The sequence below is a fragment of the Ornithorhynchus anatinus genome, chromosome 1 (assembly GCF_004115215.2).
Source record: "Ornithorhynchus anatinus isolate Pmale09 chromosome 1, mOrnAna1.pri.v4, whole genome shotgun sequence".
NCBI classification, from domain to species: Eukaryota; Metazoa; Chordata; class Mammalia; order Monotremata; family Ornithorhynchidae; genus Ornithorhynchus; species Ornithorhynchus anatinus.
The window spans coordinates 14351676-14378768 of NC_041728.1; the positions used below are offsets into that span (position 1 = coordinate 14351676).

Consider the following 27093-nt stretch of genomic DNA (forward strand, 5'->3'; position numbering starts at 1 on the left):
GTTGCTTTTATATGCAGGGTATGGTCTGGGGAGATATTGTTTCATGGCTTTGCTTACATATCTGCATGCCCCCTCTACACTCGTTCTGGGCAGGGATTGGGTCTAACAACTCTCTTATACTGTTCTTTCCCAAGTGTTTAGTACAATGGTCTGTACACAGTAAGTCCTCAGTAAATACAATAGATTGATTCAGTAATATTAACCCTCTCTTCATGCTCTCCTTCCTGCCTGGAACTCCCTCCCACTTCATATTTGACAGGCCACAACTCTCTCCATCTTCAAATCCCTAATAAAATCATATCTTCTTCAAGAAGCCTTCCGTGATTATCATCTCATTTGTCCATCCTCTTCTCCCTCTCTTCTTGTTACCTATGCACTTAGGTATTCGCCCCAACCCCACAACACATATGCTGCTGTAATTTATTTTAATGTCAGTCTACCTCACTACATTGTAAGCTCCTCAAGTGCAAGGATCTTATCTACCCACTCTATTGTATTATACTTTTCCAAGTGCTTAGTAAGGTGCTCTGCACAAAATAAGCACTCAATAAATACTACTGATTGATTGATTTCAGTGTTTGCAAACAATGCCAGGGAGTAAATGAACAATTGACAATACAATGCTTCTTGGCATACAAAGCAGTATTAAGCAGCCTTATTCACTTTGAGCTGTTGGACTCAGTGCCAATAAAGAACTTAATAATATGGGCTCTTTACAGAAGTGGGAAGAAGGATGACACCTAAATAAGAAGATAACTGGAAGTTATCCCAGGAAATCGCAGATACTTTATGAAGGAGAGTGGGATGAAGGGAAATCCTCCAGAAAGAAAAACAATGTGATTCATTTTAAAATACCCAACCATTTCAGAGTTCACATTTCAAAATACATATCGCCTCAAGTGACAATGAGAATATTGGTAATTCATCATTCAAACTGGACATAACAATTAACATAGACTAGGTCTGCTTTACTATGGATGAACTGAGTCTATTTTGGCAGTGAAATGTTGAGAATCATTATATAGGGTAGGAGGTAGCCCTAATTAAAAAAATTATTTAAGAGGTAGAAATCCAGTTAAATCCTAAAACTCCAGACTCGACTCATGGCGTCTGACCCTCCTTGAACTCTTCCAGGACCCAATGCAAACTGACCCTTCCTGAAACACTAATATCATTGCAACAAATCAACTCTCCTCTTTCCCTATATCCAGAAACATTACAAGTACATTATTAGCACACATTTGAAAGGAAAGCAGCTAGGCCTAGGGGAAAGAGAACATAGGCCTGAGAGTCAGAGGTCCTCGGTTCTAATCCCACTCTGCCAAATGCTTGCTGTGTGACCTTGGGCAAGTTACTTAACTTCTATGTGCCTCAGTTCTCTCTCCTAATTAGATTGCAAACTCTGTGCAGGATAGGGACTGGGTCCTAGCTACTCAATTTGTATCTACCTCAGTGTTTAGAACAGTGTTTGACACATAGTAAATGCTTAACCGATACCACAAAAAAGGACATGGGAAAAGATGATGAGACGGTAAGGATGGGTTAAAGATTAAAGGACTGCTAATATATATATTACATATACCCATCCCCCTAGGCTGTAAGCTTGTTGTGGGCAAGGAACATGTCTACCAACTCCAACTGGAGTACACTCCAATTCCATTGATGATACATACATACTCAAAGTCCACACTACTCATTAAGAGGCCCTCTCCATGTGAGCAAAGGTGGCTGAAAGTCCACTGTGTGACTAATATTCCTTTCCATGGCATTTGCCTGTAAAGGTATATCCTTGCATTCCAGCCTTCCTTTGCTCTAGTCTTTCCTCTCCCTGACTAGATCAAACTCTTTGTGGGCAGAGGTCATTTCTACCAACGCTACTGCATGTATTGTACTCTTCCCAGAGGTCATTATAGTGCTCTGCACACAGTAAGGGCTCAATAGATACCACTGGTTGATTGACTGGAGGCAAGCCCTACCCCAGTTGCTATCCATCTATGGCACCATCCACACATCAAGACAATCTATTCTCCCATTAGTCCAAATCTATTCGCTTCACATGACCGAAATCCAATTTTAAGTCAAATCTCCTTTGGGAATTGATAGAGCTTCCGATACTGAAAATTAAAATAAGATACCAGTGGATATTCTTCTGGCCGAAGAGAAACCGTAAATTGAATGCCACTTTTTTTCCACTTAGGAATCCCGTGGATTAAAACAACAAACAGCTTAATGAAACTTGAAGAACTCACAGATTTGTTTCCAAATTTAATTCCTGCTAAGATGAACCATAAGCTAGCTAAGACAAAATTTTGAATATTATTTGGCACTTGGCTTTTGGTACAGTGCTGCCAACGGAATGATGGCCATATTACACATCTAGCCCACTAAGAGCAGATTTGGTTTTTGAGACTAGGAGCAGTTAGACTGCAGAGTGAAAACTAACCATGACACACCCTTAAGGCACAGGATATAGCAAATTCTAGATAAACAAATAGAGCTAGCTGTGCGATCATTAAAGTGTAAATAAGTGAATGTAGTAATGTTCCCAAGTGCTGGATGGGTGTGTGTTTGGTGGGGGGAGGGGTTGTTGGGTGTAAGGGGAGGCGGGGGAAGAGTCACTTACGATGACTTTACAAAAAGGCCATACATAGGCAAAACATTCACCGAGTTCAGAGTTAAGGGGAGGGACTAAGGGACTTGATCTGTCCTCCAAATTGTTTCTAAGAATTTTGGAATGAGAATCCCCTTAAATGATGGAGTATCATTAAATCTAAAACACCCTTTCCTCCATGTGTCCTGCCTTTCAGTTTTTCTAAAGCTCAGCTGACTGCCCAATGCATACAATAGTTGGCAAGCTTATAATAATTTAATAAGAATTAAATGATGAAAAAAAGGATCATCAGTTAGCTACAGTATTTACTACACTAATTCCCTGACTCTCGAGGACTTCAACCCCTTCACTGGGGTTCCCTCTGACCCACCTGTAGCAGTTCTATACATATCCCACCCCTCAAGAGCAGCAGCGTCCCACTGGAAAGAGCACGGGCCTGGGAGTCAGAGGTCCTGGATTCCATTCCTCACTCTGACACTTGCCAGCTATATGACCTTGGGCAAGTCACTTCACCGTGCCTCAGGTTCCTCACCTTTAAAATGGGGATTCGGTAGCTGTTTCTCCTCCTACTTAGATCGGGAGTCGCATGTGGGACAGGGGCTGTGTCCAACCTGATTATCTTCTATCTGTCCCAGGCCTTAGTACAGTGTTCGGCACATAAATACCACTATCTTTATTAATATTCAGACATTCACTCAGTTAACCATTTCCCCCCCTCCTATTTCTAAGCTATTGTAATAGTTGTCTCCCCACTAGATTATAAGATCCTTGTGGGTAGGGATCGGATCCACCAACTCTACTGTACTCTCCCAAGTACTTAGTATGGTACCTGCTCAAGCAATTGCTCAATAAATACCACTGAGCATTAAAAAAAATTGGGCCTCTCTCTCTTAGGAGTTACACTACAGGGTAACAGAGAGTTCTTTTGAGATATTTAAATTTTCTTATTTACATTTTCTGCATCAATATACACCAATGGTAAGAGATAAGAAGTTACTGGTTAGCTCTGAAGCATAGGATGGGTTCTTTTGCAAAACATTTAAGGCATGGGCCCAACCAGTATTTTCACAGTGTTTGGCTTACTAATAATCATTCTGGTAAAAACAACAAGATAATGTCACTGTATTTTTATTCAGAATACTACTCACTTTGGAGATGTCTGTGGTCTAGCTTTTGGGAAAGTTCAAGGATTAACTGTGATGTTATTTTTGACTTCTAAGCTTCCATTTATTCCTGACTTCATGAGAAAAGTTCCAGTAGCGCAAACTGTGAGCTACAATTAGGCACTTCTTGGAAATTATTGCCAAACCTGATTCATCATAAAAAGTGTTCACTGCAGTTCATTTTAGTATCTTAAAAGAAAGAGAAAGTCAAAAGTACACAGTTGAAATCATTATTGGGCTACTTTATCAATGCATTCTTTCATCCTAAGACTGCGTCGTTTGACAAGGATTCAAGGATTCAAAGTTGTTCCATTTCTACACCAAGGGCACCCAAGCCATATAGTTGAGACTAGCACAAGGTTGTATTTTTTTGGTTGGAGAAGTGATTACAGAATCCTCTGATAACCCTTAGTTATACAATGTTCCTTTCCAAATTCAGCTGCAGTTCAGTATTACTAAATATTTAAGGCCCTTGAATTATTGAATTGGAAGAATATTTGTGGCTGACTGTACTTCACAGCACTAAAATGATTAGATCTGTCCCACTTATGATCATACATTCTTTCGACGAAGGTCTCAAAAGAATCATACTCCACCTAAAAAGGAAATCTGGGAATAGCTCTAAAAGAAATGTGATAAGCTCTGCTCCCTTTGCTGTTTGGTCTCCATGGGAATGTGCTTGTGATGGAGCTCAGTCTAGGACAATATCCCTTAGTAATCTAAGAACATCAGGGAAGTTCAGAGTGTCACTGCCATCTGGCAGGCATTGTTGATAATTTATGGAATGGTGGCAAAAATCTATCATTCTGAATGTAACTGATTCTTCTCTGCAAAGTTATATCTGTGAAAAGGATGTATCAACATCTTGAGCAGACTTTAAGCCCGCCGTGCACAGGGGCTGTCTCTATTGCTGAATTGTACTTTCCAAGCGCTTAGTACAGTGCTCTGCACACAGTAAGCACTCAATAAATACGATTGAATGAATGAACTTTTCACAATGTTTACAAATCTCCTTCCATAGCCCTGACTTCTCCCTCACTATTCAAACTGGCATCTCCACTTGCCCCCAGGACATCTTCCTCGCCATGGTCCACCAGCGCTTCAAACCCATCATGCCTCAAAACCAAACCTTCCATTTTCCTTTCTAAACTGTACCTTCCTCCCAACTTCCCCTTTTTGGCTGATAACATCTTCATTCCTGAAGCCTGAAGCCTTGGTGTCATCCTCTCTTTCATTCAGCTTTTGCATCCAATCAAGACTAAATCCTCATGACTCTTCCCCCAAAACACTTTCCAAAACTGCCCCATCCTCTTCACCCAAAGGGCCATTACCCAAGCTCAAACAGCCCTCAAATCATGGTTAGACTACTCTATCAGCCTCCTCTTTGGCCTTCCTACCTGCAGTCTCCCCTTGTCATTCCATCTTCCATACCGCCAGAGTCTTCAATGACTGCCCATCTCAGTCTACCTCAACAAAAATTCCTTACTACTGTCTTTTTAAGGCTCTCTACCAATGCTCTCTACTTTAATTATAGGCTCTACATCCACTACTCTACCCACTACAAGAAGCAGCATGGCATAGTGGATAGAACATAAATCTGGGAGTCAGAATGTCATGGGTTCTAATCCTGGCTCTGCCACCTGTCTTGTCTGACCTTGGGCAAATCACCTTACTTATTTGGGCCTCAGCTACCTCACCTGTAAAATGGAGATTGAGTCTGAGAGTCCCATAAGGGACAGGGACCGTGTCCAACCCTATTTGCTTGTATTCACCCCAGAGCTTAGTACAATGCCAGGCACATAGTAAGCTCTTAAATGCCACAATTATCATTACTGTTATCATTACTTCCCAGCTCACATTCTACACTTCTCCCAAGATCACCTAACTGCCCCTAGATCTCCTCTGAGACCGGAACCCCTCCCCTTTCCCTGAATTTTCCAGACCTCTTCCCACCCCACCAAAGTCTTCCTAAAATCCTCCTCTTTCAATAAGGGTTGTCTCCAAGTTGAAGGGTCCAGTGCTCCATCCAGAGTTTCTTGCATTTCGTCTTGCATTTGTCCTTCTCCTCCAGATCCTTCAACTCAGTCTCAGCTGCTCCGGTCCACGCTTTATCCCATCACTATATTCCCTTATATGCTCCATGCATGCCAGACAAGAATCATATCTTTTCATAAAATAGACTAAATTATTTCTGGATAAAGAGCTCCTAAACAAACTCAGATATGATTGAGCACCCCTTTCCAATATTGGAATAAATTCCTAAACATAACCACAAACTTGCTTCAACATAGTTGGTATTTATGTCCTCAAATACGATCTAGCCATTCCATACATTTTCTTGTTGAGATGAAAATTGAGTTTTGAGGAATAAATACTGGACTGGTTTCAATTCTTAACTCACCATAATTACATCTTCAGTTTTTGAATGGTATTCAGAGAAAAAGTATTACTACTAGTGTCACTCTTTTTTAAGTCTGTTCTTCCTGACAGAACACACAGAACAGATTGAGTGAAATGCAAACTTGTCCTTTGTCCTACTTATTGACCAGCTTTATCAAAGCACACATGGACTGGGAAAGTGATTCCTCTATAAAAATCCCTTAAAACCCATAGGAGCTTCAGTCAGAGAACATCTCCCAATAACCACTAAGTATTTTCAGGTGTACCCTGTCAGAGCATGATCCAGTATGGGTTGGCATTACAAATCTCTATCTTTGTTGAGAAAAATTATGATAATCCCAACATAAAGTTCACATGACCCTAAAGAAAACATGCTTGATCCAAAAATCAGTCAAAAAATCAATGCTATTTAGTTAGTGCTTATTGTGTGTGGAGAGTACAACACAAAAGAGTTGGTAGAAATATTCCCACCCCACAAGGAACTTACAGTCTAGATGAAAGATAGATACTACAGTTAATCATTTTCAGATATGTACATAAGTCTGGAAAAGCAGCGTGCCTAGTATATAGAGCACAGGCCTGTGAGTCAGAAGATCCTGGATTCTAATCCCAGTTCTACCACTTGTCTGCTGTGTGACCTTGGGCACGTTATTTCACTCCTTTACATCTCAGTTACCTCATCTGGATAATGGGGATTAAGACTGTGAGCCCCATGTGGGACAGGGACTGTGTCCAACCCAATGTGCTTGTATTCACCCCAGCACTTAGTATAGTGCCTTGCACATATCATTTTTAAGTCCTGTGGGGCTGAGGGTGTGGTGAATATCAAGGGCTTAAAATATATAGATCCAAGTGCATAGGTGATGACGAAGTGAAAGGAAGTAGGTGAAGAGAGAGCTTAAATCGGAGAAGACATCTTGGAGGAGATATGATTTTAATAAGACTTTGAAAGTGGGGAGAGTGGAGGTCCCCCAGATATACAATGGGGGAGGGAGTTCCAGGGAAGAGGGAGGACATGAGCAAAGGGTCTCCCTCTCTGAACTCTAGCATTTCCTCCTGCCTTCAAGACATCTCTACTTGGATGTCCTCCTGTCACCTCAAACTTGACATGGCTAAAGCTTTTTACCTTCCCACCCAAACCCTGTCCTCCTGCTAACTTTCCCATCACTGTTGCCAGCACCTCTGTCCTTCCTGTCTCCCAAGCCCTTAATCTTGGAATTATCCTTGGTCCTCATTCCATCCACATATTCAAGCCATAACTAAATCCCTGTCAGTTCTACCTTCACCACATCACCAAAATCTGTCCCTTCTTCTCTGTCCAAACTGCTACCACCTTAATGCAACCACTTATTCTATCCCACCTTGATTATAATAATCAGCCTCCTTGCTGACCTCCTTGCCTCCTGTCTCTCACCACTCCAGTCCATACTCCATTCTACTGCCCAGATCATTTTCCTTCAAAAATATTCAGACCATGTTTCCCCACTCCTAAAAAAAACTCCAGTGGCTGCCCATCTACCTCCACATCAAACAAAACTCCTCATCATTGGCTTTAAACCACTTAATCATCTTGGCCTCTCCTACCTCACCTCTCTACTCTCCTACTACAACCCAGCCCCCGCACTTTGTTCCTCTAATGCTAATCTTCTCTTTGTACCTTGATCTCACCTATCTTGCCTCTGACCTCTCGCCCACATGCTGCCTCTGGCCTGGAATGCCCTCACTCCTGGTATCAGACAGATAATTGCTCCCCCCCACTTCAAAGCCTTATTGAAGGCACATCTCTTCCAAGAATCCTTCCCTAAGCCCTCCTCTCCTCTTCTCCCACTCCCTTCTGTGTCACCGTGACTTGCTCCCTTCATTCATCCTCCCTCCCATCCCCACAGTACAAATATGTTATAGATAGATACATCTATATATACATATGTATACATCTATACATATATATATATGTACCTGTAGATAGATGTATCTGTAATTTATCTATTTGTATTAATATCTGTCTCCCCTTCTAGACTATGAGCTTGTTGTGAGCAGGGAATGTGCCTGATTGTTGTTCTGTTGTACTCTCCCAAGCACTTAGAACAGTGCTTTGCACACAGTAAGTGCTCAATAAATACGATTGAATGAAAGGTGAGACAGGTGTGATCAAGGTATGATGAGTAATTTGGCATTAGAGGAGCGGAGGGTGAGAATTAGGTTGTAGCAGGAAATCAGTGAGGTAAGATAGGAGGGGGCATACTGATTGAGTACTTTAGGGTCAGTGGTAAGGAATATCTGAAGTGGGGGTGGATGGGCAACCACCAGAGGATCTTGGGGAGTGGGGAGATGCAAACTGAAATTTTTTTTGTTAGAAGAAGGAAAGAAAATTTATTCCAAAAGCCTCTTAAAAAATGTAACTTCCTTAAAAAGAATGTGAATAATAGCTCTCTCTAAATCTTCTTCCAATAAGGGTGATCATTTTCTTAAGTAAGTCATAATTGAATTCTTCCATTATTGGTTTTATACTAATATTGGCTTTTATACCATTACTGGCTTTACAGAAACAGTGTGGCTCAATGGTAAGAGCCCGGGCTTGGGAGTCAGAGGTCATGGGTTCTAATCCTGTCAGCTGTGTGACTTTGGGCAAGTCACTTAGCTTCTCTGTGCCTCAGTTACCTTATCTGTAAAATGGGGATTAAGACTGTGAGCCCCACATAGGACAACCTGATTATCTTGTACCTATCCCAGTGCTTAGAAGAGTGCTTGGCACATAGTAAGCACTTAAAAAATGCCATCATCATTATCATTACTCTGGCTGCATTTATTTGCCCTTCTAGGGAAAATGTGAATACATTTACACTTGCTAGGAAATGATCATTCCACTGATAACATTTTGCCATTTTGCCTATATATTATACTTTCACACTGACCATCTAGACTATATCTACACATTTCATAGCACTTGTCTGTACATCAAGCAAAGAAATGGAGAGGAAATGCTTGGGGCTTCAGAATACAAAGGGATGTCCCACTAATAATAGTGATGGTATTTGTTATGTGCTTACTATGTGCCAGGCACTGTACTAAGCACCAAGGTGGATACAAGCAAATCGAGTTGGACATGGTCCCTGTCCCATGTGGGGCTCACAGACTCAATCCCCAATTTACATATGAGGGAACTGAGGCACAGAGAAGTGAAGTGATTTGCCCAAGACCACACAGCAGACAGAGGTGGAGCTGGGATTAGAACCCATGACCGTCTGACTCCCATGACCACCTGATTCCCAGGCTTGTGCTCTATCCAAGTTTGAAAATCATGTTGGCCAATCCAGGAATGCCCCTGCCCTACTTCCCCTTCTTGAGCATCCATGAGGTGAGTGAGGGATTCTCTGGTTCTCATGGGTGCAAGGAATAGAGAAGGGTTCCCTCCAATCTCCCCATATCCCTTTCGTTGTGCAGTCAGAGGAGAGCCTGAGAATGGAAGGCCGGGCCTGCCTCAAGACTCCTCAAAGTAAGGGCAAACTTTCCCAGGATGAAGACAGCCTCTTTCCCTGGAATCCAGGAGCAGCTAAATTGTCAGAACCACCTCTCAGGACTACAAGAGATTAGCCTCCAAGTCTATTCAGAATGTCTCTCATGTTTTCATCCCAGGGGGAATTCCTGATGCACTTCAACCCTGGAGGCCATTTAAGCAAATTAATCTGACTGGAAACCTTCTCTCCACAAGACAGAATACAATATTTGAGATCCAATGGGAAAGGAAGAAACATTCCTACAACACTATGCACCAGTTCGCTCCCTGCCAAAACCCAAATTCTCCACCAGGTGTGCGTGGTCCTATTTTTCTGAAATGAAGTACCAGTGTCTTCTCAATGACAATGAAAAATACAATCCAGAAAAACAGATTGGCCATGGAGAAGGCGACATCACCTGGCTGGTTCACTTTGGAGTCTCAGCTCAATGCTAAGGTCCTAGTCCATGATTACCTTTCCAGGGACAAAGTTGTCAAGTTTCATCAAGATTTTCTACCAGGATCCCTCTAAATTTAGGAAAAGTGCCAGGTCCTACAAAAGAATCCTGAATGACACTCAAATAAGATAAAGGGTTGAGTCAGACATGAGAAGTGATCACATAGTAAGTGCTCAGTAAATACTACTGAGTGAATAGTTTGAACAGAGAATTTAAGAATTTCAGCCACAAATCCTGGATGCTGGATTTACTCTCCCAAGCTGACATCTCTCTAATACTAACCAGAAATTAGTCACGCTTGGTTTAACCCTTCTTTTGAACATCTATCAGGTAGGTTATTGTTGATCACTCAACTATAAAGCAGGGTGGCCCAGTGGAAAGAGCACTCATTCATTCATTCATTCAATTATACTTATTGAGCCCTTAATGTGTGCAAAGCACTTGGAAGAGTACACCCTAACAACAGACACATTCCCTCCCCACATCGAGCTCACGGTCTAGAGGGGGAGAGAGACATTTATATACATAAATAAATAAATTGCAGGTATATGTACATATCTGAGAGTCAGGTTACCTGGGTTCTAATCCCAAATCTTCCATTTGCCTGCTGGGTGAACTTGGGCAAATCACTGAACTCCTCTGTGTCCCAGTTTCCTCATCTGTAAAATGGGGCTTAAACATCTGTTCTCCCTCTTAGACTTTGAGCCTCTGTGTGTGGCAGGAACTATGTCTGACCTGATTTCTTATATTTACCCCAGGGCTTAGTACTGTGCTTGGTACACAGTATTTAATAAACACCGCAACCATTATCATTATTCTTCTTCTTATTACTACTATCAGTAATAACCTGCTTGAAGTGGCAAACACAATATGCCCCAAATAAAACCAATAGAAAAGTCCTTTCTAGGTCTCCATTTTCTTCTGTGGGTAGAAATCCTAATCTGCCTCCACTGGCTCACGTGGAGGACACGGGACTGGCAGAGAGTTTCTTCAATGAAAATATGCATCAGGTCTCCGGGAACAGATTTTCTAACGTTCCCTGCAAAACCTGCAAACGGTTGTATTAAAAATGTAAAGCCTGCATGAACTTCCTACTCAGTAATCAGTCTCTAAAAAGGTTCATTTAAGTGCATTTTACTTCTGAGCAGTTAAGAACATATTATGGCCCAAAATCAACAGACAAACTGACTCTTATTTAGGACACACAAACAACTCCGGCCAAAAAGGTTCTACTGCCACCTGCAGGTCTCTGGTGCCACCGATTCTCGGAAGTACTCGCGCTGCTAAGGGCCTGAAAAACCCAAAACCGAGCTGACCTCGGGTCAGTGAAAGACCTAGAAAATAGAACCTCCCTTCTCATTTGCAGAGTGTATTCCTAAACTTTCACCGTGAGGCAGACACAGCCCCACTCTAGTCTCAAGCTGTCTGAGGATTCACATCAATCGCAGTCAAGAGGATGACCAGAGATGAGTTATTCTGCACTGAGTCATAGGCCAGGATCTTCTCTTGAGGGCGGTAAAAAAAAAAAAAAAAAGGTAGTGTAGGGTATCCAAGTCTAAACCAGAAGCACTCATCTAAACCAGACGGTCTCTTGCAGAACTCAAGACTGGTCTCCAAATGGATTCAGGCTCCCTTGGGTCTTCTAGATCAGAGCAAGGCCTGACCTTGTGGGATCCTGGGGAAGTAGGTTAACCCCTAATTCCTGAGCTGGCATAAAACCGGGTCGGTTGCTCATGGCATAGAGGAACTATCATGGGCCTGGGAATCAGACGACCTGAGTTCTAATCCTGGCTCTGCTTCTCGCCTGCTGTGTGACCTGGGGCAAGTCACTTAATGTCAGTGTCTCAGTTTCCTCATCTGTTCTCTCTCCCCCTTAGACTATTATGATCCCTGAGACCAGACTGTCTTGTATCTACTCCAACATTTAGTCCAGTTCTTAGCACATAGTAAATGCTTAAAAATACCAAAATTGTTATTATTATCATCATCATTATTATTGGAACATTGTTCTGGCCCTCCCACCATCCTCAAGTTAAGAACAATGAAAGACACTCCAGTGGTGGGAGCTGAATCAATCATAAATCAAATATAATGGAAAGCAACAGCATACCTGGAGCCAATATCAACTTCATCATCATCATCAATGGCCTTTCTCAATTAATTAATGTTGGTAATTTTTAAGCTCTTACTATGTGCAGAGCACTGTTCTAAGTGCTGGGGTAGATATAGGATAATCAGGTTGTCCTGTGTGAGGCTCAAAGTCTTCATCCCCATTTTACAGATGAGGTAACTGAGGCACAGAGAAGTTAAGTGACTTGCCCACAGTCACAGAGCTGACAAGTGGCAGAGCTGGTATTCGAACCCATGACCTCTGACTCCCAAGCCCGGGCTCTTTCCACTGAGCCACGCTGCTTTATTCAGCACTTACTATGTGCAGAGCACTATTCTATGTGCTTGGGAGAGTATAATACAAGAGAGTTGGTAGACATGTTTCCTGCTCACAACGAGCTTAGAGTCTACAAGGGGAGACAGACATTCATCTAAATAAATGATTTATAATGTCTTTCACCAGACTGGGGCACACCCATAGTGCTGTAAATGTTTCTGAACTATTTTGTTCCTTCACTGGATTTTTGTGAATTTCATTTGAAAAGATGGGCATTTCAACCTCATTTTTTTTTAAAAAAATAGAATATAAAAATCACATCCTTTTCTATTAACCTGTGCTGAGTCAATTCATGAACTTAATTGACTCTGTGAAAGTGAATCTTAGGGTAATATAAGGGACTATGCCCTAACTCTTATATGTCTATTTTTTCCCAGCATATAGTACAACGCTTTGCACACCATAATTGTTTAATACTAGTATCACTCATATATATATATATATACTTTGGAAACTTTTGCCCCCAAAGTAATGACCTCAACACAAGGACAGCCATCCAAGATGAGGATTCTATCCACAGTGTCAAACATGCACACCATTTTCCTTTTGACCAGGTTCTTTGGAGTGTGCTGTCTCCCTAACTAAAATGTATCCCAGTGGTACAGTGTAAACGGCATTAATACCCTTCAATACTTCCCTTTGTAACTAAACAATCACAGAGGAACATTTGGTAAAACACCTCTAAGGCAGTAAAGATACAAGTCCCCCCAGAAATGCAAAAATACTGATACCATCAATTGTCAAGCAAAGGGGAATTGTTAAGCATAGCATATTGATCATAGTATCTATTTCGTACCTACAGTGAGTAGAGTATTATCCTAAGTACTAGGCAAAAATTACACAGGTGAGAGTGAGATATGGTGGACCTCTAGGGGATCAATCTAAAAATAAGGTGGGACAGCATTTGGCAACAGACACAAGAGGAAAGATGAATTAAAGACAAAGTGACATAAGATGCATAGCTGCCCTTCAGTCCCACATATGAAAACCTTCAAGAGTAGGCTGACAGACTGTTCTATTGCCTCACATAAAATAATAAGAAGAATGGTATTTGTTATGTGCTTATTATGTGCCAAGCACTCTTCTAAGAGCTGGGGTAGATACAAGGTAATCAGTTTGTCCCACGTGGGGCTCATAGTCTAAATCCCCATTTTGCAGATAAGGTAGCTGAGGCACAGAGAAATTAAGTGGTTTGTCCAAGGTCACAGAGCAGACAAGTGGCGGAGCCGGGAACCGAACCACATCCTATGACTCCCAAGCCCGTGCTCTTTCCACTGAGCCTCGCTGCTTCTCCTACCCTCCCCCTTAGTTTCTGTTTCACAAACCTAGGTTCGATGCTCCACCTCAATTCCTCTTCTACTTACCTCAAAACATGACAGTCTTTGAAAAAAGGACTGCGTTTCTAATATAAGAATTGGTGCTATTTTGATCTCAGTTCAAGGAAGACCTCTCCTGAGATGTGTAACTTGGGTCAGTGCTTTTGTGTTCATTGAGTCAAGTTAGTTATCAATTTATGGTTTATGCTCATTCATAAAGATTCAGAGACCGCTGGTAAGGCCACAAAGGCCTTGGATTGGACTGTGTCCACTACCCCAACTATAGATGTTAGCCCTTCCTTTTAGATAATTAGATCATCCCGAGCTGGTTAGATTCCCTGAACTCCCATAGAAGGATTTTGATGAAAATTCCAAAGGCTCAAGAATCCCTAATTAGATGGGGAAGATTCACACACTGAAATTAAATCCGATTATCAAGTAGGAGAGATAAGGCACCAACTACTTCATAACTTTTTTCCCTGGCATTGTTTTCAATCTAGTAATAACTTCTTATGAAAGACTTTGGGATTGAGATAGATTTGTAATGGAAATGTTCTATATCTAAAATAGTGTAATGAATCAATCAATGGTATTTATTCAGCGCTTACTGTGTACTCAATACTTAGTGTTTGGGAAAGTAAAAAAAACCAAACCCCCACACGTACTTTATATTCACTCATTCATTCATTCAATAAAATTTATTGAGCACTTACTATGTGCAAAGCACTGTACTAAGCGCTTGGAATGTACAAATCGGCAACAGATACAGTGCCTGCCCACTGATGGGCTTACAGTCTAAGTGGGGGAGACCCACAGCACTTATGTACATATCAATGAAATGCATATCATAAATTATTCATTTATATTAATGTCTGTCTTCTCTCTCCTGTAATCTCGATGTGGGCAGGGAACATGCCTGCCAACTCTGTTGTATTGTACCCTCCCAAGAGATCAGTCCAAAGCTCTGCACACCATAAGCACTCAAAATACTACTGACAGTGAGGACGATTTTTTAGTTAACATCAGCCTATCATATATGGGGCATTAGTATATCAGTTGGAATATTAACTTATTTTCAGAACTTCTTAGTATCGCTTATTCCTACCACTTGTAAAAAGTATTTTAGAAATTTAACTAGGCTTAATTGGGTTCTGCTTGGGACAAGTCCTACTCCCTCCTACTTAGACTGTGAGTCCCATGTGAGACAGGGCCTGTGTCCAACCTGATTATCTTGTATCTACCCCAGTACTCGTGCTTGGCACATAGTAAGTGCTTAGCAAGTAAGTGATAATGATGATAATAATAATAATGTAAGTAATTGTGAGTGCACCCATGAAAGAGGACAAATGACTTTCTCGGAAACTACCGATAAAAATAGCTTTGCTTGGAAGATAGTGGAACAGTAGTCTCATGTTCCTTTGTAAGTTACAGTTCCCTGTGGTATCTTCTACAGGTGATTATTTTTAAAAAAGGTATTGAAGGGTCCAGAATGCCAAGCACAAATATTAGTCTAAGTAATATAAATCATGTGCTTTCCTTGCACATCTCTAACAAGAGCAAATTTGTCTGCAAGGACAACTGAATAGTTGTTTGTAATCCTATGGTGCTATAATTAAGTCTTGTTCAGCTATTCCTGCCAAATCACCAGAGTGGGTGGTGAATGCAGCCAAGTAAACGTTAATTATGGAAGGCGGGTTTCTAAGATGTTCCGTGCACAAAGCAAAGGCAAGATGAGACAGTTACGACAGGTTACCGAGTTCATATAAATAGCCTTGTCAAATTTAAGGCAAGCCCCTGTTAAGGCCACAGCTGCCTTCTCACTTCACTCACAGAAACTTCTAAATTGAATCTGGGATTCTCTGCTGGGAATCTAGCCTTGCATCTTACTCACTCAAACCTGCTGCTCTCAAAGTTGCCCTCTGCCATTCTCACCTCTTACCCCGTGTGCATGCCCTTTGGAGGTGGGGTGGGGGTGGTATCCCTGCTCTCTCACCATTATATCTCTGAACAGCTCCTCTCAGTGTTAAGGGAAATGGTGAAGTTCAATCCTACATCGGTGAGACTTGGATCATAGATAGAGGCTACTTTGGAAATCACCAGTAACCTATATGCAGGGTTTCACAAACAGAACTAAGTCGGATCACCCAACACCAAAGCAACGCTAACCATAGCACGCCTCTGTTGGATGGAACACCTGGTGGAACACATACGGAGAATCGACAACTGCAGGATGCCCAAAAACTACTCCAGGCTGAGATGAAATTGTGGGGGGGGAGAGATCATAAAAAGGGTGGACAGAACAAAAAGCGGGCTTTAAATCCAGCTCAAATAATATGGCACAGCCAGGATGGTTGGGAGACCATCCCAGAGGTTGGGTCAACTGCCCTGAATGAAAGGTTTGGGAGGATCCAGACACTAAATGGACAGGAATCAATGAAAACAGACTCAGGCCCTGGAGGAACAAACATAGCAATGCAGTATGGGGCAAATCTCTACATACAAATTGCAGAAAGGACTGCAAGTCACATACTGATCTTCATCAGACTCACCCATTCACACTGGTAAAATATCACTATTTTGAGTGTCATCTTCAAATCTGAAGGACAGCTATACTCTCTGATGAACCCACAGCCTGTCAATGGGCAGGGACTGTCTCTGTTTCTGAATTGTACATTCCAAGAGCATATTACAGTGCTCTGCACATAGTAAGCGCTCAATAAATACTACTGAATGAATGAACAATATTTATACAGGAAGTGGATCATTTTGCCATTATAAAATTATTCGGATTCATAAATTCTGCTTGCCCCAGAAATGTGGATCTAGGGTTATTCTTAGGATATTCCCGACTAAGCATCACTGAAGTAAAAGTGGTCTTGATCATACCTCATCATATAATACCAAATGCCAAAAAAGTCTATCATTTTAAATCAATCGATGGTATTTATTAAGTGCATACTAAGCCCTTCGGAGAGTAAAATACAACAGAATTAGCATGTGCATTCCCTGCCCATAATGAGCTAGGAAATACTAAACAAAATTCCATTCTTGTGACCAAAGACAAACATGTATTTTCCCAATCATTATGTCTTGGAATTATAAGATCTCTATTTCTTCAATGTAGCCTCACAATCAACTAGGTTTTTATCATAACACCTAGTGCTTCCCTCCTTTGGAAACCACACTAATGATATCTTCATTTCCTCTATAAATGGGGCACGTGAAAAGGAACAGCAGTTGCTACAAAAATGTCAGTCAAGGGCAGGAAAGCCAACACGTGGATTACCCAAAAATCAGTGGAAAGAGAAGGCCCCTCTAAAGAAGGCCTCACACCATTCTTCACAGTCTTCCAGCTCCAGAATCCAGGACAAGAATTATTGAGAACTCTTATCACAATCCAGGTCAGGCTCCGCCTCTAACCCAGACTGCTTTTTGGTTGAAAAAAACGTTCCCCGATATCATCTATCTTCACATTTTCTCTGCAGTTCATAAAAGAAAGCTGTTGCTCCCAGCCAAGTTTGTCAACCCTATTAATAATAATGATGGTATTTGTCAGGCACTTACTGTGCCAAGCACTGTTCTAAGCCTTGGATTAATAAGGCTGGAGGTCAATTAGGCAGATACTTCGTTACCTGGAAGGTCCAGAATAGTCTTTGCTGGAAAGAGGTCTCTTCACCCATTTTTAATAGGTTCCATCCCCCATCTTCATCCAAGTCAGTATCATCAATCAAGACTCAAACCATTAAACAACATATTCAAACTTCAAACGTCTGTATATGTCCTACCTGAGTGCCCAAGCAGGCAGCCATCATATGAGTCAACAGTTTCGCAGCAAACATGGAATACCTGGCGCAGAGGACATGAGAGAGAACAGCCAGTCCAAAACCTGAAGGAGGAGGAAATACAGGGTCAATTCCAGGTGCCTACTCCACAGGCGAGAGGAGGTCGTCGCCCCCACAGCTGTTCGAGCTGGACTCGAGCTTTGCTCATTCCAGGCCCCAGGAAAGACCTGAGAGTTTCCCTTCAGTCAATCAATAGCATTTACTGTACTCTTACTGTGTGCAGAGCACTGGAGTAAGAACTGGAAGAGTACTACAGTACAACAGTTAGTAGACACGTCCCTGCCTACAATGACTTAACAGTCTAGAGGGCTTTTCTTCAGGGCTGGAAAGCACTGACATGATGATGTCCTACCCCTCTAATAATAGTAACAATATTTGTTTAGTGCTTACTGGAACTGTACTAAGAACTGGGTTGGATACAAGCAAATTGGGTTGGACAGAGGCCTTGTCCCATATGGGGGCCCACAATCTTAATCCCCAATTTAAAGATAACTGAGGTACAGATAATTTAAGTGACTTGCCCAAGGTCACCCAGCAGACATTGGCGGAGCAGGGATGAGAACCCAGATCCTTCTGACTCCCAGGCCTGTGCTCTATTCACTGGGCCACACTAGAGTTCCCTGAAGTCTGTCCCCTTCCTTAAATCCCTGGCCCCAATTAGTCCCCAAACTCAAAATGAAAATCTGGCACATTCCGATATAAATACAAAGCCAGACTTCAAAGTTTGGATGGTCTCAGGTAACTAAGGCAGGAATGTGAATATTTTACACACATATCTCTGTAACCATATCACTTTCTCTTTGCATTCAGCAACCTCCTATCTATCTGTCCAGCAGTGTGGGAAGCAGCACGGACTATTGGAAGAGCACAGAAATGTGTTTAAGAACCGGTTCTAGCCCTTGCCTATGTGACCTTTGGCAAGTCACTTAACATCTCTGTGTTTCAGTTTTCTCACCTGTCTCCGGATAGGACAGAGACTGCCTCTGATCTGACTACCTTATATCTACCCCAGTGCATAGCATGTTGTATGCATTTAGTACAGTGTTCTGCATCCTGTAAGCACTCAAACACCACTGATTAATTGCTTAACAGATACCAGTATTATTAGCAGTCTTTGATGAAGTAAAAATGCAATGCACGCCCTCTAATCTATCAATTAATTTCCAGCTCTGCCATTCATGAGATGAAAGGGGCATTTTAATTTGTGGTTTCTTTCAATCCTGTGCACTAGCTGATCAATGGTCTAGAAGAAGTCAATCACATCGCAATTCAAGTTTTGGCAACCTATGGCATTTATGCCAAACGAAGCATAAGGGGTCAGGCCAGCTTTGGGTGTGAGAGGTTGCTGCTTTTGGCTCTGGGGTCTCAAGGGGTCTTAGCATCTTTGCCTCTTGGGTCCTTTGCTCCTCCCAAAACTCACTCAGTGAAGAGAAAACTTGGTTGATCCCTGTCCTGATCCTATAGGCTAAAGAAAGAAGCAGCATGATCTAGTGGAAAGAGCACAGGCAGGCAAGTCAGAGGATGTGGGTTCTAAGCCTAGCTCTGACACATCATCATAATAATAATAATAATAACGGCATGTGTTAAGCACTTACTATGTGCCAGGCACTGTACTAAGCGCTGGGGTGGATTCAAGCAAATTGGGTCGGACACGGTCCCTGTCTACGTGAAACTCACGGTCTCCATCCTCATTTTCCAGATGAGGTAACAGAGGCCCAGAGAAGTGAAGTGAGTTGCCCAAGGTCACAGAACAGACACGTGGCAGAGCCAGAATTAGAACCTATGACCTTCTGACTACCAGGCCTGTGCTCTATCCACCACGCCACGCTGCTTCTCTGCGTGACCTTGGGCAAGTCACTTAACTTCTCTGTACCTCAGTTACCTCAAATGTAAAATGGGGATTAAGACTGTGAGCCCCATGCAGGACAGGGACTCAGTCCAAACTGATTACCCTGTATCTACCCCCAGGCTTAGAACAGTGCTTGGCACATAGTAAGCGCTTAAATACACAATTATCATTACTATTATTATTAGAAATGTGTTGTTTAACAAATCTTAACACAGATATTTATGTAAAACCAGAGCATCTAGCAAGCATAAAAGAATGAACTGTGCCACAAAAACTTACCAATAATAATGACACTTTTTAATCTACTGTTAACAGTGATGATGGAATTACAAGGGCTGCAATTCTGAATTTAAAAGATAGCTTTTTATAGCACTGGGTGACAAAAAACAGAGAAATTTATATTACTTTGATTTGTTCCTTCTGGGTTTAAAACCAACTCATTTAGAGGAAATTAAACTTTTCATAGGTACCCTATAGCACCCAGAAGCAGAAGGATTTTGAGTTCTTCCCATCATCTTTATACTACAACAACTAGCTTAAGTACAGACTTTATAATGGTAGGCATTGACTGCCTTGAGTTAAGAACTAAACCAAAAGACACTCCAGTATAAAATTTAAGTTTCCATTCACAATAATGAGACTCACTGCTATGAACACAAACGTTACACTGTGGGCTTTTTCTTCAGCAGTGATATTTTGACCTAGATTTGAAAAGCATAAGGCGGCTTCTGAGCGAAAAAATGTGGAGGAGAAACAGTGAAAAACAATTCTGAAAATGTGGAACAACGTTTTGTGGCTCCTAAATGCTAGCATAATTGAAATGCTCTGGGAACTCATGACTCGTTTTGCTGGTAAAAAATGCCTAGTGTGCCACCGGCAAAATTTGCTGAGTTTCCGTTGTCACCCCTAACTTTAATAAGGCCCATAGGTTACTATCGAGAGAAACGGGCTCTGCATCAGCCAAGTTTTCAAGCTGGAAATGTGGCCAAGAAATCTGGAACAAGTCTCCCTTTCCAGGAAGCCGACCAGGCCATTTCCAGAGCTACCACAGGGAAGACAGGTGGGTCGCTCTCCAGCCTCAGCCCAAGGGCCTTCCTCCACCCCCACCAGGTATCCAGTGTTTCCACAGAAGGCTCTGCATTGCGTCCATTTTGCCAAGATTTGCATTTTGGAGTCTGAGAAATTCCAATGTTCCGGATAAACCTTCAAGGGCAACCCCTGGGATGTTAACAAAACATTCAAAGTGGTTATTTAAGGGGGCCATTTTGAGGATGTGCTGGTGCATTTCCCAAACTAAGCTGGCCTCAGAAATGAACTGAACTCGGTTCAGTTGTAGATTGCCTGTTAATTGTTTATTACATGCAATGAACATGTAGTAGTTCATTTTCTTCACTCCAGTCTATCCTGCAAACTTGGGCAGGGACAAAAACATCATCACTGCAAAAATGTGAAAAAGGAGAAGAGGCTCCCAGAGTCCCTGCTGCTCCCCTTCCTTCTCCTCCTCCTCCTCACTCAGAGGCAGCCCGAGAATGACTCAGCTGACAACTAGATTGCATGCCTTCTGGCTCAGCACCAAGAGGGAGCAGCCAGAGCTTAGACCCTCGCAATTTCCCAGAGACCAAAAAGGCACCTCGAAAATGCAGTGGGAGGGAGCTCATTGACTCCTTCCCCAAATCACCTCTGCTTATAGCCAAACCTGGACTGAGAGTCCAGGATTTAGTTTGGGCACAAGCAATGATCTACGATAGCTCCTTTGTCCTCCTCCTCCCCACCTCCATTTTTTTCCTTGGAGCCTTCGAAGAGGGCACTCAGTGAGACTCTGCTCAATTCGAGTCCTGTGTTGGGTGACTAGCAGCATGGCCTTAGTGTAAAGAATACTGGACTGAGGGTCAGGAAGACCAGAACAATAGCCCTGGTTATGCCATTTGCATGCTGTGTGATCTCGGACAAGTAAGTTATTAACCACTCTGTGCCTTCGTTTTCCTATCTGAAAAATGGGGTTAAAAAAATAACTTTTCTCCTTCCCCTTTGGACCGTGAATCTCATGTGGGACAGGGTCTGTGCTTGATCTGATTCTCTTGCATCTACTCCAGGGCTTCATACAGTGCTCACCACAATTATCATTCTTGTTGGTAGAAAAAAAAGTGTGTGAAATTATATTTTATAGTGTAAGATCTCTGCCACAAAATGAGTCGCAGCTGTTTGGGTCCTCTGTTGTTATTAGTCCAAAGGGAACGTATCAACTGACCTGAGATACAAATAAATCCAGAAGAGAAAAAGGCTTCATTGTAGGAAGACAAGCTGTCCGTCTGGGCAGAGACTGCATAGGTCGACATGTGGGAACAGGCACATTCCACGTAGTCGGAATTGTCATCGACCACTTTGCAGAACTGACTGTCAGACAACCAGCTAGAACGAAAAACAAAACAACAGTCACCATGGCAGATTCATGACAAGTTATAGTGGAAGGCTGGGCATCATTATAAAATAACTCCTTGAACTTTTACTCCATCCTCCAAGTAAACCTCAACATTACCACAAACGAGGGCATCTTGTCTGGGATGTTGTGTAATAGGTTTCTGGGAAGCACGTCACAGTGTTAAATTAATCTTAAAAAAAAAAAACTGCCTCAGATATTAACCAACCTGAAAATGGCACGCCACGAGTCAGCCAAAAAATTTCCATACTAACTTTGCTTTGCCAACACTTTTTAAGCCTGATTAACTGAAATGTCTTCACAGTGAATTCAAAAGCAACATTCAGAGAAAGTGCAGGAGCCCTCCCACTTTGAAAGATCCATAATCATCACTTTCAGTTCTTTGAATGGAAGTGATTCTGCTACATAACCCTTGGGATGCAGTTGAAGCCTCGTAGATAAGAATCCCACCCAGGACCCTCTCTAGATTCTCTTTCTAAAGGTAAGGGTCCCAGGGGGAATGAGCTCTTTCCTACTCCATATGACTTCAGGCAGTCTGGCCTGGGCTCCTGGGGAGCATCAGGAAAGATCATTCATTCTTCTGACCCATTTCTGGAAACGGGGGAGACTCCTCCTTGTGTATTCATCACTCCCTACATTATGAGGACAAAGGCAGACAGAGGCTTGAAACGTTTCTGCTCCTGTCTAGATTCTGTGATCATGCTCTTAATAGTATCTCATCAGACTATAAATCCAAGTTTAGGAATCAGGATTAGAAAAGCAGTTTGGCCTAGTGGAAAGAAAGAGGGCCTGGGAATCAGAAGGATCTGGGTTCTAATCCCAGCTCTGCCACTTGTCTGCTGTGTGACCTTGGGCATTTCACTTTTCTGTGCCTCAGTTACCTCACCTATAACATGGGGATTAAGACTGTGAATCCCATGTGGCAAATCCAACCCGATTTGCTTGTGTCTACCCCAGGGTTTAGTACAGTGCTTGACACACAATAAGCATTTAACGAATACCATTAAATAAAAAAGGAATTGCAGGTCCAGGGGACAGGAAGGAGGAGGTTGTGGGGTGGGGTCTCTGATCCCAAACCAGGACAAATGGACTCTTTTGGTTTTTCTTTTCCATCCCCTCTCCTTTAGGAACCAGTCAGCAATTGAATAGACCAGATCTCTTGCCTGGGCCAGAGGTCCCCAACTGCTCCCTTCCATCAGTAAATATTATTGATTGATTGAGTCTACCCCCTTCCAAAGTAACTAATCGGAGCCTCATTTTCTGACATATTGGGGGCTGTCAGGTTTCATTAAACCTTCTGAAAGATTCACCCTGGTGTTGGAAGTTGTTGGAGCTGAAGTAGGACTTGACAACATTTATTTGAAGAACTTCTCTTCTGGGAATCAAGGAGAGGCACCACTTGAAACAGGCAAAATAACCAGAAGGAACTTTCTAGTATCAAAGGCATCAGGATTGAAGAGATAACTAATCCCTTGGCCCAATGCAGATAGCGATTATTAATCTAAGCAGTTGGAGGGATCAGACCATGACTAAAAACAGTACCTCGATGCAGCCTGATTCCAGAGGAGACAAGAGGACTTTTGGGGAATGATTCGCTGTCCGGCAGCATAGATCCGGTAGAGAACTTCATTGCCATTGGTTAGTGGATATGAACTCTGACCCTTCACACTCAGAGACAAAATCTGGGGAGAGGGAGAGAGGGAGAGAAAGACAGAGTCACAGTAGAACTTGGAAACTTGGCAGAAATGAAATCAACTCCCCTTTCTCCTCATCTTGGTAAATTACACCCTTTATAGTTAGGAGTTCTTTTGTGAATTTGATGCCTAGCTCAGACCATGGCTAGAAGGGTTCTCTACACTAAAAGCCTCACTTTATAGGCTGTTGATGATACCCTTAATTTATTATCCCTTCTGCTTTTCATTTTATCCCTGAGTATCACAACTAATATTGATCATGGACTTTAATTTGGTTTCCAATTGTGCCAGATATTTCCTAACTTCTGTAAAGCCTTGATTTCAGGGTGCATGTGTGTGCGGGAGCACCCATGCTTATTTTGTGACCAAATTCCATCAATTTTCAACTTTCCAGTATGTGACCTCCCATCTCTCGCCCCCTTCCCCAAAACACACACATATATCCTCCACTACACAAGTACAGATCTGAAGGACAGACAAAAATGGTTTACTTATAAGAGATACAATATTTGGTCTGAAATTGAGCCAAAAGGATCACATTGTTCCTAGAAACTATTTCATGTACACACATAACTCATGCTATTTATTTCTACTTTCCCCAACTTGGACATAGATTTTTGCTTTGCAAAACCCACAAGAAATAACATTTTGCCTTTATACTTACAATTTTCAATTCAGTGAAACCTTTTTCTTCATTCATCCCCCACACTCACATATCTTCCCAGTCTGTCTTAAACAGACTGCATTTACCTTCTACCAAAAAAATTAGATATGCTGTCCAGAGCATTCTCAATCTGAAGTAAAGGAATTCCTTGAGTAGTTTTTAAAAAATCTTTTCCACATGCAGACTTTTAGTAGCTAGCAAGCAATGGGTAACTCTGTGTATGTGTGGGTATACACACAAGTACACATATGAATATATACATAATATGTATGTACATATATATATATATATATATATATATAAAATCTATTGAGTATTAGAAACAGAACTTAACTTCTCTGTTCCTCAGTAAAAAATGGAGATTCAGTATCTGTTCTCGCTCCTAGATTGTGAGCCCCATGTGGGACAGGGACTCTGTCCAGCTTGATTATGATGTTAGAATATCAGATAGATGTTCTAACAACAGTTAGAACAGTGGTGGACATATAAGTCCCTAATGCCCTAATTATCAATTATTAACATATTTCATAGTCATAAAAGAATCCAATTGTGTGAAAAGGAGAAAAACCCTCTTTTTTTTTTTTTTTAGACCAAGAACACTTTCTGAAATTCAGAGTTACCTTGTTCTTCAGGGCAGGCCCTGTGGAATCCGTAATGAACCACTGCTGGCTGCTGTACTCCGTGAACTGGACAAATTTACAGTTCCCGCCCCCTACCCCCATAAAGGGGGAAACGGGAACTGGCAATAAGCGCTCAGGGACGTGGACAGAGTCCCCTTGTTTCCCTTCAAATCTGTGGCCATTGATCTGCTGGGGGTACCAGTGAAGGGCTGTTATAGACAGATATGGGCAGGTGTCCAAGATGGTTCTGCCTCTGTGGAAATAAAAAGAAGAGTCATTCTGGATCCAGGGTGCTGTTCATCTCACTATGCACCTCCCCTGGGTTTATTCTCACAAAGAAAATACATGGAAAGCTGCCCTTTCGTTCTTTTTTCTAGTCTCATCTGACATTGAGGGAACTTAAAGCTTGATCACTTTCCAATTAATTCCGCAAATGTTCATAGAAAAAGGGAAATGGCTGACAAAGAATACTGTTGTTTGGTATTTCATTCTCAGATAACCCCTAAGAGCTTACCTAGGTGGTACATCTAAGCTTTTCCTGCCAAGCTACTCAGTCGCAATTGTCCAAGTCAGGCAGAAGAAATTTTTCACTAAGAAGTTTTTATCTGTTGCCCCCTTGGAAATATATCTACAACTTTTTATGGATATGTGGGAGGCTTAAAAATCAAACTGAGGCACTTTTCCCAATGGATTATAGCTAAACATTATAACTTCCAAGAAAGTGTGAGCCATATTAATCATATTCTATACTACCTGACCTGATCTTTTAATCTGCATACAAAAAATAATGTAAGCAAACAATTAGTTTTCCAATCTTTAATATGAAAAACCAACTTTTTAAAATACAGATAATAATAATAATTATGATATTTGTTAAGCACTTACTGTGTGCCAGGCACCGTATTCCACCAAGAAATCATAATGTCACTTTTGAGATCTGTTCAGGGCTTACTGGGTGTCAAGTGTGTACTAAGGGCTGAGATAGATACAACATAATCAGGTTGGACACAGTTCCTATCCAAGGGGAAGGGAGGACAGATATTTTTATCCCCATTTTACAGATGGTGAAACTGAGGTTAAGTGTATTAAGAGAAGTGAGAAGCAGTGTGGTCTAGGGGATAGAGCATGGGCCTGGTAGTCAGAAGGAGCTGGGTTCTAATACCAGCTCTGCCACTTGTCTATGTGGCCTTGGGAGAGTCACTTAACTTCTCTGTGCCTTAGTTCCCTCATCTATAAAACAGGGAGTACAACTGTGATCCCCATGTAGGAAGTAGACTGCATCTAACCTGATTAGCTTGTATCTACCCAAGTGCTTAGTACAGTGCCTGGCATATAAGTGATTAACAAACATCATGAAAACAGAAAACACAAAAAAGTGACTTTCCAAGGTCATAATGCAGGCAAGTGATGTAGCCAAAACTAGAACTCAGGACCTCTGACTCCAAGATCCTTGGACTTTCCACTGGCTCACTCTGTTTCCCATATATTAAATACATCCCAAAAAATCCTTCTCCATTCATTAACTGAGAACTTGTTCCAAATTGTTCTCATTCTGGCCAAAAAAGAATGCAAAACCCAGAGTAGAACCAGATCCATAAATTATAAAAGATAGGGAAGAAGCATACGCAATGGAAGCCAAGTTGAGAACTAGCAGTTGCATGTGCTCTCTCTCTCTCCCCCTACTCTCTGCTTTTGAAGAGGATTCATTCATTCAATAGCATTTATTGAGCGCTTACTATGGCAGAGCACTGTACTAAGCGCTTGGGATGAACAAGTCGGCAACAGATAGAGACAGTCCCTGCCGTTTGACGGGCTTACAGTCTAATCGGGGGAGATGGACAGACGAGAACAATGGCAATAGAGTCAAGGGGAAGAACATTTCGTAAAAACAATGGCAACTAAATAGAATCAAGGCGATGTACAATTCATTAACAAAATAAATAGGGTAATGAAAATATATACAGTTGAGCGGACGAGTACAGTGCTGTGGGGATGGGAAGGGAGAGGTGGAGGAGCAGAGGGAAAAGGGGAAAAAGAGGGTTTAACTGCGGAGAGGTAAAGGGGGGGTGGCAGAGGGAGTAGAGGGAGAAGAGGAGCTCA

At 42.0% G+C, this 27093-nt stretch overlaps 1 protein-coding gene across 1 annotated transcript in view; it reads right to left on the reverse strand.

Moving 5' to 3' along the window:
• Positions 1–27093, reverse strand: part of ADGRV1 (adhesion G protein-coupled receptor V1) — a 453964-nt gene that overhangs the window by 239115 nt on the left and 187756 nt on the right. The window contains exons 80-83 of the mRNA XM_039911197.1: positions 24994–25246; positions 23558–23697; positions 21827–21987; positions 17673–17773 (exon numbers count right to left, since the gene is read on the reverse strand). Coding sequence (XP_039767131.1) covers positions 17673–17773; positions 21827–21987; positions 23558–23697; positions 24994–25246 — 655 coding nt within the window. The remainder of the gene's footprint in view (positions 1–17672; positions 17774–21826; positions 21988–23557; positions 23698–24993; positions 25247–27093) is intronic.